Source organism: Triturus cristatus, chromosome 2_2 (assembly GCF_964204655.1).
Source record: "Triturus cristatus chromosome 2_2, aTriCri1.1, whole genome shotgun sequence".
Classification (NCBI taxonomy): Eukaryota; Metazoa; Chordata; class Amphibia; order Caudata; family Salamandridae; genus Triturus; species Triturus cristatus.
Window position 1 is genome coordinate 437,893,927 of NC_140582.1, and position 16,458 is coordinate 437,910,384.

At 40.2% G+C, this 16,458-nt stretch overlaps 1 protein-coding gene across 1 annotated transcript; it reads left to right on the top strand.

Moving 5' to 3' along the window:
• The first annotated feature begins 5,443 nt into the window (after positions 1-5,443).
• Positions 5,444-15,717, top strand: LOC146862338 (olfactory receptor 10A7-like). Its single transcript, XM_085643076.1, has 2 exons — positions 5,444-5,630; positions 14,750-15,717. Exons 1-2 carry the CDS (start codon positions 5,444-5,446, stop codon positions 15,715-15,717), a joined length of 1,155 nt encoding a protein of 384 aa, XP_085499202.1.
• The last annotated feature ends 741 nt before the right edge of the window (positions 15,718-16,458 follow it).

A 16,458-nucleotide genomic window follows, 5' to 3' on the forward strand; every position in this document is an offset into this window, starting at 1 on the left:
CCATATACCATAGCTGTCCACATATGTCAAAAATGTACTTCTTTATACAAGGGACGAATTTTGTCATGGATGTCCCATACCACGGGTGCCCTTTATTAGGCCAAGAAATACCATCAATTTTTCAGCAAAAGTATTTTGCTATTTTGCCATGAGATCTGCCATTTGGCAAGAATAATCTCAAGTATGATAGCACCTGTAAGGCCAAAAATTGCCTCTAATGTATCAAGGCCAGCATTGTATTTGCAAGCATAGCACACACACTCACACATGCATACACGCACACATGGCAACATTCACACATGCACAAACTCCCCAAAACATTCACTCACATATACACTCACACACAGGGCGGGACTGGGGAACCAAAAGCAGCCCTGGCAAAAATGCTCAAGCCAGCCCTGCTCCATTTGTCTCTTTACACAACCTCTCACTTTCCATCTATCAGTTCTCTCTCACTCCTTCTCTCCGCTCTCTCCGCTCTCTTGTCTCCCTTTCTGATCACTTTCCTTCTACCTTCCCACTTCCTCCTTCTCTTTCTCTCTCTTGAAGCCTCCCTTTGCCTGCTGCAATTAACTTTGGAGAGCTGGGGAAGTAGGAGAGGCACCAGGAACAGTCCTGGGCTTTCAAAACCGGCCTTCAAGGGCACCAGCCTATTGGGGAAATGCCTGGTGGAATAAAAGGCCTGTCCAAACCGGCACACAAACTAACATACACACTCACACACAGTCAATCACACACAGTCTCACACACTGTGAATATCAAAAGTCTTAAAGTTAGGATTTTTCTCAGTTTAGGAGTAGTAAAGTTAGGACTCCTAACTTTAGGACTCCTAAATGCCTTCTGTGAATACTGAAAGTCTTAAAGTTAGGACTTTTCTCAGTTTAGGAGTAGTACAGTTAGGACTTTCGGTATTCACAGAAGGCATTTAGGAGTCCTAAAGTTAGGAGTCCTAACTTTACTACTCCTAAACTGAGAAAAATCCTAATTTTTAGACTTTCGGTATTCACAGAAGGCATTTAGGAGTCCTCAAGTTAGAAGTCCTAACTTTACTACTCCTAAACTGAGAAAAATCCTAACTTTAAGACTTTCGGTATTCACATTGATGTGAACAATATAGCAAGAATGACAGGATCTATTATATTAACAAACGGAGCAGCAATATCAAAGTGAGTAGGACATATTGTGTACACCTATGTTCCCTGTTGCGGTGTGTCCTGTCCATTCGAATGGCATGTGTCTCTTGTCCAGCGATATCTAATTTGGTGTTATCATTACGAGGAAATATAAGTAATATCTCTGCCGGAGCCTTTGGTGACTATCCATATTAGTGGGGCATAGGTTCTTACCAGTATCAACTAATCCAATCACTGTATTGCAAATAAACAATTACAGCGTATTCTATCATTGTCCTTACATAAAGAATTTACCTACTCTTCCTAGCTCCCCAATTTATCCACTCCTTTTCCCAACTCCCTCCATGACCGCCAAAACACCTTCTGTACCTGGAATATTGAATATTGACTACAAAAATATCGTGAAAGTAAGCATGTATATGTAAGTATAGATATACTATGTTCAACTCCCCATATAAGTACCTGGAAGACATACACATACATGTGTATGCATGAGTGTGTATGTATCTATGTATGTTTATACATGTATATATCTCTTCAAAAACAAATATATATGTATTACTCACTGGAAAGTAAACAAATAGTAAAAATACTAAGGAAGAACTGGAAAATTCTACAGTTGGATAACGGTGTAAAAGAAATTGTGGAAAGACATCCAACAGTGACATACAGAAGAGCAAAAAACCTAAAAGATCATTTCATTCATAGTCATTTTAAAGGGAAGAAAAAGGAGGAATCATGGCTCAAAACAAAGGGATTTGTAAAATGGCACATGTTCAAAGCATGCCTAATTGCCAAACAAACAAAGGAAATAAAACTGGCCAATAATAAAGTATGGGAGATACGCCAATTGATTACACCCAAAACCCAATATACAGTGTACATAGTGGAATGTCCATGTCCATTGAGATATGTGGGGAGCACTATTGTTTAACTAAAAAAAGAATCTTAGAGCATGTAAGAGCGACAATACATAAAGACAGAACAAATGCGGTAGCGAAACATATGGAACAATACCATCAAGGTGACTGGAAGGAACTGAGATTTTTTGGCATCTATACAATTTCGAAGAAGGAACAGGGTGGAGATCGTGAAACACAACTACGCCAAAAAGAGTCACGCTACATTCTAAAGTTACGAATGCTACATCCACATGGTTTAAATCAATCGGAAGAGCTATACATTCATCTGTAATATAAAGAGGCTTCTCAGAAAGAACTTTGTAACTAGACACAAAAAAAGAAAAACTGAGATTAAAGATATAAAAATATAAAAATATATGAAGAAACACAACAATTTCTTAAATAATAAAAAAAAGAGAGGAAAATGAAGAGGGGTGAAAAAAATGTTGGACCAAATAATTTTTGCGTCAATCGAAATAAAGCCCCACTGGAGGGGTATAAAACATCATGAACTTGTGTTGTGAGATCAATAATGACTTGATGCCGAAAAAAAATTGAACATTTTTTCCCCCTTAAGCACATAAGGGTTATATGTATTTACATATGGAACTTGCACATATGATGAAAAGAGAAAAAAAGTGAACACTTTATTGTTTATATCTTTGGTTATTTTCACTTTACATTAGTACATGTTTTAAAAAACTACATCCTCCAGAATGCAAAGGGGCATCTAAGAAAACGACAGGAAATGATGTAATATCAATTTGAATATTTGTATGGGCAGTTTCTAGGTGAATGTTTGATCGTGAGCAAGGTATCAGGGAATAACGAAACGCGTTGATCTGCTTTGCCAAACATCCCATGATTGATGGAAAATAAAAAATGCAAAAGGATTACAAGAGTGCGTCCTAATTATCTCGCCAGCTGGAGGGATTGTATTTGGATGTGAAGCAGCGTGGTTCTGCCGCAAGGAATTGCACCCACGGGGAGCGCTGCATATGCCCGGTACAACGGAACCAAGTGGGAGGATTTAAAGAACCGGGAGCAGTGACCGCTGGCTGTAAACAAGGAAATTTGAAATCAACACCGCTCGGAAGAAAAACCAGAGGTAAACGTGTGTGTGGAAATTGAGACAGTGTTAATTTATCCACGCATGCAAGCGGACTGTCAGCTTAGTGTCGGGGGGGCTACTACAGAGATAAAATCGCATTACAGTTTTAATGAGAAACACGCAACAAAGTATCTGACTTGAAAGTAGCACAAACTTCCTGGTCGTAATCGTGCAGGTGTAAAGAAACAACTGATCGAAAACAGTGATAAAACTGGGATAGTGAAAAGGCAAATAAGTATGGAGAAACGAGAAGCAAAACGGAATGAATTGTTAAGCTCAATGTTTGAAAAAAGCAATGTGGACAAAGAAACTGGATTAGTCAATACAACAACTGCAAAAACGGACACCAAATCAAAATTACGCACATGGGAAAAATTAAGTCGTAAAGAGATTAATAAATCGTGGGAATTAATTACACTTAAAAAGTACCTGGAAGTACAAAGGGTCCCAAGGGGCCTGAGAATTATGTTAATGCCGAGCCATCAGGGTACATCAAATGAGTTACTTCAGGAATGGGGTGACTTCATTTTGAAATCATCACTGGGCCTAATTGAAATTTTAGTAAAACATATTGAAATTGGTTTAGACAAAATAAAGGAACAATTACAGGAAACAGAAAAAGAACTATCATTGCTAAAAATGACGGCTGAAATGACGAAATTTAAGGATGAGTTGGAAATTCAAATCGAGAAACATGAGGAGGTGGTTAGAGAACAAAAGCACTCAAAGTTCATAAGAGACACAAATAATTATGCGGAGGGCCGCATTTTTACATTCGCGCGCAAATTTGATGCCATAAAAGAACAAGTTACATGGAGCAGTACAACAAGTATCTCAAGCAATGCATCCTCTCTACAATCTAATGAAGATGGGGAACAACTAACAGAAGCAAATAGGGGCAAGTTGTCTTTTTTAGGGGATATGCGTCTAGTACTGTAGCAGAGGCAGTGGGAACAAAGTCGCCCAAAATACCAACAACCAGGAAGAAGAGGAAAAGGGCATCAATGGTCGCAAAGAAACCAACGAGAAGGGGAAAAAGGTGCAAGTGCAAATATGGAGAAGATAGGAACAGAAACAAGGAGCATGCGCAGGAAGAACAAATAACGGATGAATTACAAGTGGTAAATCTATCAAATAGACCCATATCAGAAACTGAAACAACGTTACTGAAGAGAGGCATACATTTTTGCCCAACAAAGAGAATGGATCTGGCACAAGTCAGGATAGATTTATACTTATACATCCGGAAAATAAAATTAGCAAAGTTCTATTTGGAAAAACTTGTAAAACCTAAAACAACAACAAAAAAATCAGAGGAATTGACAACTTATTTGCAAGTAAAAGACTCGAAGAGTTTCCTCACATTGTTAAATTTGAACACTGTGGACGGTGAAGATATTCCCTTAAATAGAGCCTGTGTACAAGGAGGAGCAGGTCTCAGTGGGAAAAAATCAAAGTCTACGTTTTATCCACAATTGGTACCTGGTAACAAAATAGATCTGTTTCAGGAAGCCGTCATTCAAGATCTATATAAATTGAAATGCCCGGTTTTCAAAGACAATCTGGCATAAAAGGAGAGAGAAGCATTGACCAAGTTAACAACGGACAATCAGATTGAAATCAAAATGGCAGAGAAGGGGGGAAATATCGTCATATTGGATAAAGGAGCATATATGATGGAAGCGCATCGTCAACTCTGGAATGTCATATGTTATGAAAGATTGAAGAAAAATCCAACCATGGAAATAAAAGAAATGGTTGATGAAAAATTGAATGAATGGTCAGGAAATGGCCTAATAAATGAAGATGAACGGAAATATCTGACAGTGACCCACCCGATAACTGTCACAATTTACTTCCTACCAAAACTCCATAAAGATCAGAAAAAACCGCCAGGCAGACCAATTTTGTCTACAAAGGAATCTCTACTGGAGACGATGGCAAATTTTATTGATTATTTCCTGAGGCCTTACGTAGCTCAATTGAGCTCCTACATACAAGGTACAACGGACTTACTTAGACTTCTACAGAATACACCATGGCAAGAAACATACCAGCTAATAACGATGTATGTCATCTCCCTATATACGAATATAGGGAATGACTTAGGGATGGAAGCATGCAATTTCTTTTTACAAGAACGCAACCTGGAATACAGTGAGCACAATACAATGCTTTTGAAAATGATATCAATCTGCCTCAACAAGAACATCTTTGTCTTCGGCGAGGAAGTATATCGCCAGAGAAACGGAACTGCAATGGGGTATTCTTTTAGTCCCAGTTACGCCTGTTGAGCTATGGGGTACTGGGAAAAGGAAGTATCATGGAACTCAAAGAATGACAGAATGTTGAACAAAATCGTCAGTTGGAAACGATTTATTGACGACTTGTTGATAATATGGGATGGCACTGCAGCGGAATTCCAAGAATACTTTGAAATGCTAAATAACAGCACAGCAAATTTGAAATTTACTTATGAATTAGGTAATGAAAAATTGTGTTCTTGGACACAGAAATTTATATTAAAAACAACCAAATACACACAACGCTGCACAGAAAGAGCATAGCAACTAATGCCACCTTGGAAGCAACTAGTTTCCATCAGAAACCCCTAATCTCCAGTATTCCATATGGAGAATTTTTAAGGGTCCGGAGGATTTGCAGTGAGGAGGAGGAATGGCGAAAACATGGAAACAACACAGCCGAAAGATTCAAAAAGAGAAAATATAACATCAAAACAATCAAAAAATGTTGGGAAAGAACAAACAGCAAAGCATGAGAAGAGGTTTTGGCTTTGAAACAAAAAGCAAAAGAGGCGGAACAGGAACCAATCAGATTAATAATGGATTACTCACTGGAAAGTAAACAAATAGAAAAAAAATACTAAGGAAGAACTGGAAAATTCTACAGTTGGATAACGGTGTAAAAGAAATTGTGGGAAGACATCCAACAGTGACATAGAGAAGAGCAAAAAACCTAAAAGATCATTTGATTCATAGTCATTTTAAAGGGAAGAAAAAGGAGGAATCATGGCTCAAAACAAAGGGATTTGTAAAATGCCACATGTGCAAAGCATGCCTAATTGCCAAACAAACAAAGGAAATAAAACTGGCTAATAATAAAGTATGGGAGATCCGCCAATTGATTACATGCAAAACCCAATATACAGTGTACATAGTGGAATGTCCATGCCCATTGAGATATGTGGGGAGCACTATTTTTGAACTAAAAAAAGAATCTTAGAGCATGTAAGAGCGACAATACATAAAGACAGAACAAACGCGGTAGTGAAACATATGGAACAATACCATCAAGGTGACTGGAAGGAACTGAGATTTTTTGGCATCAATACAATTTCGAAGAAGGAACGGGGTGGAGATCGTGAAAAACAACTACGCCAAAAAGAGTCACGCTACATTCTAAAGTTACGAACGCTACATCCACATGGCTTAAATCAATCGGAAGAACTATACATTCATCTGTAATATAAAGAGGCTTCTCAGAAAGAACTTTGTAACTAGACACAAAAAAAGAAAAACTGAGATTAAAGATATAAAAATATAAAAATATATGAAGAAACACAACAATTTCTTAAATAATAAAAAAAAAGAGAGGAAAATGAAGAGGGGTGAAAGAAATGTTGGACCAAATAATTTTTGCGTCAATCGAAATAAAGCCCCACTGGAGGGGTATAAAACATCATGAACTTGTGTTGTGAGATCAATAATGAATTGATGCCGAAAAAAACGTGAACATTTTTCCCCCTTAAGCACATAAGGGTTATATGTATTTACATATGGAACTTGCACAGATGATGAAAAGAGAAAAAAAGTGAACACTTTATTGTTTATATCTTTGGTTATTTTCACTTTACATTAGTACATGTTTTAAAAAACGACATCCTCCAGAATGCAAAGGGGCATCTAGAAAACTGACAGGAAATGATGTAATATCAATGTGAATATTTGTATGGGCGGTTTCTAGGTGATCGTGAGCAAGGTATCAGGGAATACCGAAATGCGTAGATCTGCTTTGCCAAACATCCCATGATTGATGGAAAATAAAAAATGCTAAAGGATTACGAGAGTGCGTCCTAATTATCTCGCCGGCTGGAGGGATTGTGTTTGGATATATATACATATATATTATCTACTGGCGGTCGCCAGTAGATAGTTATAGTTAGGACCGAGTTCCCATAGGAAATCTGAAATTTCTATTTTGAATAACTTTGGCGCCGGTTGACTTATCTTCGTGAAATTTTTAAAACTAATGGGGCGCTCCGCTCAGCTCCTACCCTGCAAGTCTCGGGGTGATTCATCAAGCGGGGGCTGAGAAAAAAGGGGGGTCCCAAAACGCGTTTTCCCCATGCATTTTCCCATACGACCTTTAGTCGAAGGTACAGCCCGAACGGCTGAACAGAATTACTTGGAATTTGGCAAAGAGGTAGTCCTCAGGTCAGGCATGTGCCTTTTGCTTAAATGGTGTAAATCCGGTCAGTAGTTCCTGAGAAAATCAAAAGTAAAATCACATATATATCTGGGCGGAGCATAACCACACATCTCATCGTGAGATCTGATTGGCTGTCAGCACTTCATCCAAGAAGTGTTGGCAGCCATCTTGGAACCAATATACATGATAGCACCTCATTAAAAAGCATTGCAGTTAATAGAAGGTTTTAAGACTTTAGTTACATTATAAATCATTTGTTGATGGTACCATACTCATTTTAGGAATTGTGGTGTGTTCTAAGGCCATTTTACCATATGAAAAGCCTTCTGCTGTGATATCATGAATCATGTTTGAGAGAAAACAATTTTCTCATGCTTTTCCCACAGAGGTTTGGAAGGTGATCTATAAGCTAAACTGAGAGCATATTTTCTGTAAATTCACATTATCTTTCTCAGTCATGTGAGAATGAAGTCTGACATTCTCAGTAAAACATGTACATCCAACAAGGGCAGAGACTGTCAGATGATTCCTTTGTGTTCTACTGCAGCTTCCCAGAAGGTTCTAAAGAACAACTAGAGTGCTAACAGTCCTACTTATGACAAACGTATGGCACACCTGAAGCCATCTTGGTTGGAATAAAGTGGTAACTCTTAAAACATTTAATTTAAAAAGGAACAAAATGAGGGGGTTCATTCTGCCATAGAAAGTATGATTAATGCTGCAGAAAGAAAAATTAGGGCACATTTTGAGTGACTTCTCAAATCTTCTTCTATTTCATTAAAAAGTTCTGACATGCAGACTGAAACATGCACTTTCAATACCAGCAGCAGACTTCCCTGGTGAGCAGTAGCTTTACTACAGTGATCTAATAAGCAACTAGAGTGCTAACATTCTGAATTTATGGCAAATGTGTGACACATCTGAATGCCTTCTTGATGGAATCAAAGTAAAAAACTGAAAGTATTTCCTACTGAGGAGACTGTAGTAAATGAGGAAATTAGGAAACATCATAACAAATAAGTCTCCCAAAATGGCCATCAGAGACAAAAGGGCCCAAATGTAGCCCAAATATCACCCAGATGTAGCCCAAGTATAGCCCAATGACAGAATGTCCCAGAGTGTTCTAACGAACAACTAGAGCGCTAACAGTCTTACTTATGACAAAAGTATGGCACACCTGAAGCCATCTTGATTGGAATAAAGTGGTAACACTTAAAACATTTAATTTACAAAGGAACAAAATGAGGGGGTTCATTTTGCCATAGAAATTATGATTAGTGCTGCAGAAAGAAAAATTAGGGCACATTTTGACTTCTCAAATCCTCTTCTATTTCATAAAAAAATTCTGACATGCAGACTGAAACATGCACTTTGAATACCAGCAGCAGACTTCCCTGGTGAGCAGTAGTTTTACTACAGTGATCTAATGAGCAACTAGAGTGCTAACATTCAGAATGTATGGCAAATGTGTGACACATCTGAATGCCTTCTTGATGGAACCAAAATAAAAAACTGAAAGGATTCCCAGGAGACTGCAGTAAATGAGGAAATTAGGAAACTTCATAATAAATAAATCTCCCAAGATGGCCACCAGAGACAAAAGAGCCCAAATGCAGCCCAAATATCACCCAGATATAGCCCACATGTAGCCCAATGACAGAAGTGTGCAAAACACTTATTTTTTGTGTATTAGCATTGGTTACATCACACAAGATCAAATTCATTTTGGTTGTAGACATGGGGAGATTAAGTGATTTGACCAGAATCACAGAATGTTGAGCTGAAGCAGAAACTCCAACCTGGTTCCCCAGTTGAAAAGTCTGCAGCTCTGGAAGTAACACCACATCCTCTCCCCTAGATGCAACATTTAATCAAGTCGTCAACTGGATAAAAAAACATAAAGATTACAAATAATTTAAAAGTTCTTTGTTGCTATTTGAAAACTCAGAAAATATGTCCTCATTTTAGTTTTTTAGAGCACTAACCATAATTTTGATGCAAATAAGACCCTCTCATATATTTAATTTCTAAAGGAAATACTCTAGGTATTACAGTTTTGATCAAGATGACGTCAGGCGTTCCACACTTTTGTAATAAATATAGAATGTTAGCAATCTAGTTGTTCATTGGGTTACTGTTGAGAGGCAGAGGCCAGGGGCACGGACTCTGAAAATTGAAGGCAGGTAGGAGAGTGCAGAGGCAACAATTTGACCACACTGAGCAGACAGGAAGGGCAGTGGCAGCACAACAGGCTATGGAGGGCAGTGGAAAGGGGGGCAGGAGCAACAAACCAACAATACAGGACTGGCAAGAGAGGCTGTGGCAATATAATAGACCATTGTGGGCAGAAGAAAGAGGCAGTGGTAGTACAACCATACATGCCAACAGACCCGTTTCAGCCAGGAAACGTCCAATGTTTTTAAGCTCAAATGGGCTTTATTTGATCTGTCTCCTGTCTACAATCTCCTCTTTTTCAATGTAACTCAAAGGGGAATATCAATACCCCAGTTTTTTTTCAAAATCTCCCTCTTACCAAGTTCAAACTGTTCGCAAGTATGGTACATTGGATCATGGTAGGCAGGAGGAATTGGGGTAGGGACATGGACTCGGATAACAGAGGACAGGAGGGACATGGAGAGGTGCACCAAACTGACCCTACAGGGCAGGCATCAGGGTTTGCAGCAGCACAATACACCACACAGCGCATGCTGGACGGGAGTACAGCACAACAATCCATAGAAAGCAATAGGGAGGGGACAGGACCATGCACATGGACAACAGAGAACAGAGGGGAAAGAGGCAATGGTAGCTAGCTGACCATAATGGACAGACAGGAGAGAAAGCTGCAGCATAACAGACCATAAAGGGCAGGAGGGATGGATCAGCGGCATTACAATGGAACAGACAAGCCAGAAGGGAGGGTATAGGGGTCTGCACATGGAAACAGAGAGCTGGGGGCAAGAGGGCAGGACAGGAGCAGCAAGATGACCATGAAGGTCAGGCAGGATGGGCACTAGAAACAAGACACACCATGGAGAGCAACAATGAGACTATGATGGCATACACACAGACCATGCATGGTAAGCGGGAGATTTAGTGGCAGCACAATGGCTATGATGGGCAATAAGGAGGGTGCAGGGGCATGCACAAAGGACCATGGAGGATTGAACGGAGGGTCAGGACCTGGGCACAGACAAGAGAGTTCAGGGGAAGGGGCCTCACAACAGACCGCGCGGGGCAGGCAGGAGGAGCAGTTGCAGCACAACAGACCAGGGAGGGCAGAAGGGTGTGGCAGTAAAATGGACCATGGAGGACAAGAGGAAGGGGATAGGGGCATGGCATGTGGACAGGCAGGGTGGAGGTGACAGGGACAGGTTACAGTCATCTGACAATGCTAGGCAGGTGGGAGGGGAGTGGCAGCTCAACAGAACACTCAGAGTAGATAGGAGTGGCAGGTCCATGGAACATGGTGGGCAAAAAGGAGGCAAAAAGGAGGGAGCAGGGGCATGCACAAAGACATCGGAGGGCAGGGTGAAGGAGAATAGGGGCAGCAAGCTAAGCACAGAGGCTAAGCAGGAGGTCAATGATGGGCCATAGAATTGGGCAATGGAGGGCAGGAGGAGTGGACTGGTACATCATGCTAAATGGAGGGCAGTGGCAGCACATCAGACCATGCATGGCAGGAGGGAGGAGGCTAGTCCATGGATTCAGACAACAGAGGATAGGGAGGAGGTGGATGGGGCAGCAAGCTAACTGTTCAGAGAAGGTGGGTATTAGGAACATTATTGTTTTTAAAATGTGTGTCTGTGCGAACTACTTAAAATATGAACAAGTATGCAGCATAATCTCACTTTTATTCAGGAAGAAGAGGATGTTTGTGACTGTGACTCCGGGCTCACTTGGCAGAAACACCCCCTGACCCTCCACCCCCCATCGCAAAATGTAATGCCCGTGAAAAGGGTAGGTGGACGCAGTGTTATATAGAACATAGTCCTGAGAGCACGATTGAAAATGAAAACTAGATATAGTATATGGTATAACCTATGCACCAAAAAGTGTGATATAAGATGAACCGGGGCGTGAAATATAATATGCAATACATTGTGCGCAATGACAGATTCATTGCAAAGCGCGAGATAGCACAGGCACTAGCGCGTGCTATGCGATATGCGCCTTGGAGTATAATATGCACAGGGCAGTTTTGTGTAACCTAACTAGTCTCTAAAGTTGTAATATAAAATATGTGCTGGGGAGTGTAACGTTACATATGCACTGTGACAAAGATATGGATCCCAGATTGTAACATGTATGACATAGCGCTGTGCGTTATAACATAGGCATCGAGGAAGGCACATTAGATGGGGCAATATAACCCGTGCGAAGGCAAGTGTGGCATGACATATTCACGGGGGGGTGTTACAGTGCACATGGGCTAGAGAGTGTCATAGCATACGCACTAGCTGGCAGAATACAACACAGAGGTGTGAGGCACTCGGCGGGCACAGGTGGGTGTAACACAGCATTGGGCTCAGCCAGGAGCACGCTGTGACTCTCAAGTGAAGTTTGTCTCCTTTCCAGAGAGTAAAATAAAAAGTATTACACATCCGGCGGTGGATGTGTATTTTATTAACCGTGAGGGGGGTTTCTTGCATAGTTTGGTCGAATTTTTGTTGAATCCCCTTTGAATGGCTTGGTGTGCGTGTATATTAAATGTGCCCGTCAATAGCTACCCATATTTGTATAAATAAACGACAAGGGTGTCTACTTGGAGAGTACCCACCGGCGGGGGTGCCGGGATTAGGCACGGTAGGGCGTCAGACACGTCAGAGCTTCACTAGCGGTGTAAATACATTCCATGTGGATTCATTCTATGCATAGTCGCCTTTTTATGAATATCACACAAATCGTCATGGTGATAGGTACGTACGGTTTGTCCAGCATGTCCTAGGTGTTTCTATAAATATATATATTTTTTAAAATAATAAAAAACAAAGGCAGGCCCTGGGGGATGGGGTCCCCAGGGCCAGTAAATTAGAAAAAGAAGGGGGGGCCACACAGCTCATGACACAGTGATGTCATGAGTGATGTCACTGACCATGTCATGAGTGATGTAATATGTGACGTCATCAGCAGTGCATTGCGGGTGCGCGAATTATAGTTAGCTGAACTAACTATAACGGGGGAATTTCAATGGTTTTGTACGAGTGAAAAGTCCAGCTAACTATAACACCCCTGAAACCTATGGTTTTTTCAGTGAATTTCTAAGGTTTTTTAAATGCTAATTCCTAATTATAACGTGCCTGAAACCTATGGTGTTTTCAGTGAATATATATATATGTATATCTTCAACTTATGTGAAGGTTTGAGTTAGGAAGAGTAAACTTATCCTTACCTGTACATATTTACCTTGGTGTAAACATGTATTTGTACTTTATATTTTGAGATACAACAGTTCACCAGTCACCAGAGCCTACATGATGAATCAAAAGTTGGTCGCACTCTGCTCGTCACACCAGCAAGTTGCCCCAAGGAACTGTGGTCAATGTACATGACCCTCTATTTAATTCGACATTGGACTTTGACTTAGCAAAATAAACATCATTTATCGTGGGTGTAGAACTCTGTGTACTTTCTAATGGAGAGATGTGTGTGTTTTTTAATAGTGCCTCTTTGTGATCGTTTGAGGAGATTGTCAGAAATCTGTGCTGTAATCCCAAGGATTTCTCTCCCTTGCACGCATGTCATTGACTCGCTGGATTCCTTAAAATACTTTGGGACTGGCACCATAACTTCTAGGCTCCACGTCCAGAGACGTTTTAAGGGATGGGCAAAGTGGGCTCTGGCCCAGGGCCCCAGCCTTTCAGGGGGCCCCCTGATAGATCCAGCTCTATTATTGCCCTGATGATTTTGTATACATTTTACAGATTTTTTTAAATACCATTTTCCTGTCATTTATTTTAAATGTGGGTGATGTGTGAGAGTCTATTACAGACATTTTGCAGAGAAACGTTGTTGCGTAAGTTTCGTGCAACATCGTTATAAAAGTTACTTTTAGATCAAAACAGGACATCATATATGAGAAATGGGAGGGTATCACAGAGATTATTTGCATTCATATTGGATAGATGCCGTTATTTTACAATATTAAAAACATGAGTCACTATCCCTGAATATTAGATGTAAACACATTTAGACGAGTGTGTCTTTGCACTGTCAATGACCTGCCCAAAAAGGGCATGAAAGAGCTTATATTGGATCATATATTCAAAGCTGTTCCTAACAGGGGCACCCAAAATACCTTTTGCCCAGGGCCCTCCAAATCATTAACATGTCCCTGTCCACGTCTTCAGCGTTTACATTCTTTACATTCTTTACATTCTTTACATTCTTTAAGCCAGGCAGAAACAGGTCTCTAAGAATAGGTCAACTGTTCAAGAGCTGAATATCAATCATTAAGGGTGTGGCAAATCACTCCTGGAATCAAAAAATTATAGATGTAGAGAATGTGAGAAAAGTAGGAAAGACTGCAATTGAATATGTGGAGGTAGAAAAATTGAATGAGAGATGTGTAGATAGGGGAGTAATGAATCAGAGGGAAAGTGGGGAAAGTAGGGAAGGATGTGTCAGATCAGAAGAAGAATATGGCTGAAAATACAGAAAGACAATAAAACCTATTATATAACAGAGGAGGAAATTCGCAAGAAGGGAAAACACAGAGTATTGAAATGTAGAAAAGAAGAAAGGACTGGTTAGTTGAAGAAGGAGGCAGATGCAGTAGGAATGATAAGTAAGGTTACAAAGAAAAATATGGATCAAGAGGGAGACTAACATTCCTCCAAAACATGTGTGAATGGTAGAGTTGGTACTTAGAATTTCCTCTCTTTTTTCTTAAAACACTCTCTGGTTAAATTACACTAATATCAATAAGAGCCTAATATGACTTTATTCACTGATCAATTTAAGTAATATTCCTGATTATGATAAAGCTCATTCCTCTTTATAATGTTATCGTAACATTTTAGTTCACAGATATAATACCATTAAGCAAGAAAACTGTTTCTGTCTAAGTGTTCTCATTAATTGCGTGTGGTGCTTTAACGAGTCCTTACAATCAACCTCGTACCGCTCTGATTTTGATATTTCTGTTTTCACAGATCTGAAAACAGGACAGATGGTTCTAGGAGACAGTATGAAAGCTGTGAATGGAACCTCTGCGATGACTTTCCTTCTTGTGGGCTTTTCAGATGTCCCTCAGGTCCAGGCCTTCCTCTTTGTACTTTTCATTTTTATGTATGTGCTTGCTGTCACTGGAAACCTCCTCCTCATTTTCCTCATTACTTTTGACCACCATTTGCTCCAAGCTCCTATGTATTTTTTCCTTAGGAACTTTTGTCTGGCAGAGATTGCATTCATTTCTGTAACAGTACCGAAAATGCTCACCATATTGATGAATATTGATGGCTGGATATCGTTAATGGGCTGTGCAGCACAAATGTACTTCTTTGTGTGTGTGGGAACAACAGAGTGCTTCCTTCTGGCTGTGATGGCATATGACCGATATTTGGCCATTTCTTTACCTCTACACTATTCCACAATCATGACTATTAAGAAGTGTCACTTGCTGTCGTTTGGCTGCTGCATTGGTGGTCTTTCTTTTCCTGTGGCAGAGGTCACAATTATTTTTAGTTTACCATACTGCAAGTCTCATGTGGTGGATCACTTCTTCTGTGATGTAGCACCAGTGCTGTCTCTGGCCTGTGAAACCCCTACTATGATTCACGTTGTTATCTGGTTCAACTGTTTCTTAATCGTTGTGATTCCTTTTCAGCTTGTCCTTGTTTCCTATGCCCGAATCCTTTACGTTATACTGCGCATCCCCTCTTCTGCCGGCAGGCACAAGGCTTTCTCTACCTGCAGCTCCCACTTCTTGTCGGTCAGCCTGTTCTATGGGACAGGTTCAGTCACCTACCTAAGAGCCAGCTTGGGTCAAACTGGAAATATTGACAAATCTATGGCTCTACTCTATTGTATCCTTACACCCATGCTTAATCCATTGATCTATGGCCTGCGGAACAAAGAGGTGAAGAAAACCCTGTTGAAGGTCACAATTGGAGGTTCATGACAAACGACAGAGAGGTGTTCAAGGTACATTGCGTGTTTTTCTGTTTCACTAAGATCAGAGTTGATGGAGACACTTTTTAGAACTGACCAGGAAATGTAACCACTTCATTTATCATATAGGGCCTTGTTTAGAGTTTGATGGACAGTACTCCATCTGTCAAGAGCAGTGGAGGACATTACTTCTGCCACCTTGACTGTTAGCCGTCCTCCAAATTTAGAGATTACCACTAGCCTATCATGGCAGTTCCTTCCAATGTACAAAAAGTTTGCTGGAAGGCTGCAATTAGTTTGATGGCCACCAACCAAACTTTGAAATACATTTTATGTTTAAAGACAAACAAGCAAATTGGGAGTTAGTTATTGAAAAATGAAAAGATTTGACCCCCACAATCATGGAGTTTTTTTCTCTGGATGTTTGGGCCATTATTTGTTTTTTTTGTCTCTCATGGCAAAGTTCTACCTGGTGGTGACTAATAGAAAAACAATTGTAGGTGGTGCAATGCTCTTACTTTGAGGGCCCCTACTCCGTTGGGCCATCAGAGGAAATTTCTATTGATAGTGCTAATGGGGTCTTGGCCAGTTGCACGCTAATGATCCTCCCCACTCTAAATAGGGTTGGTGGACCTGGAGGAGAGTTTTAAATAAAATGTAATAATATAGATTGTAATAATTGTGCAATATTAACGTGCAAGCATAAATAAAAAGAAAATTGCCTTTAAAAATCATGAAAAATGTAAACAGC

Excerpts from the sequence above, each read along its gene's own strand:
- LOC146862338 (XM_085643076.1), top strand. The coding sequence starts at position 5,444 with ATGGGGTACTGGGAAAAGGAAGTATCATGGAACTCAAAGAATGACAGA. Across the intron at positions 5,631-14,749 it reads GAAATTTACTTATGAATTAG|ATCTGAAAACAGGACAGATG; the intron begins GTAATGAAAAAT and ends CTGTTTTCACAG.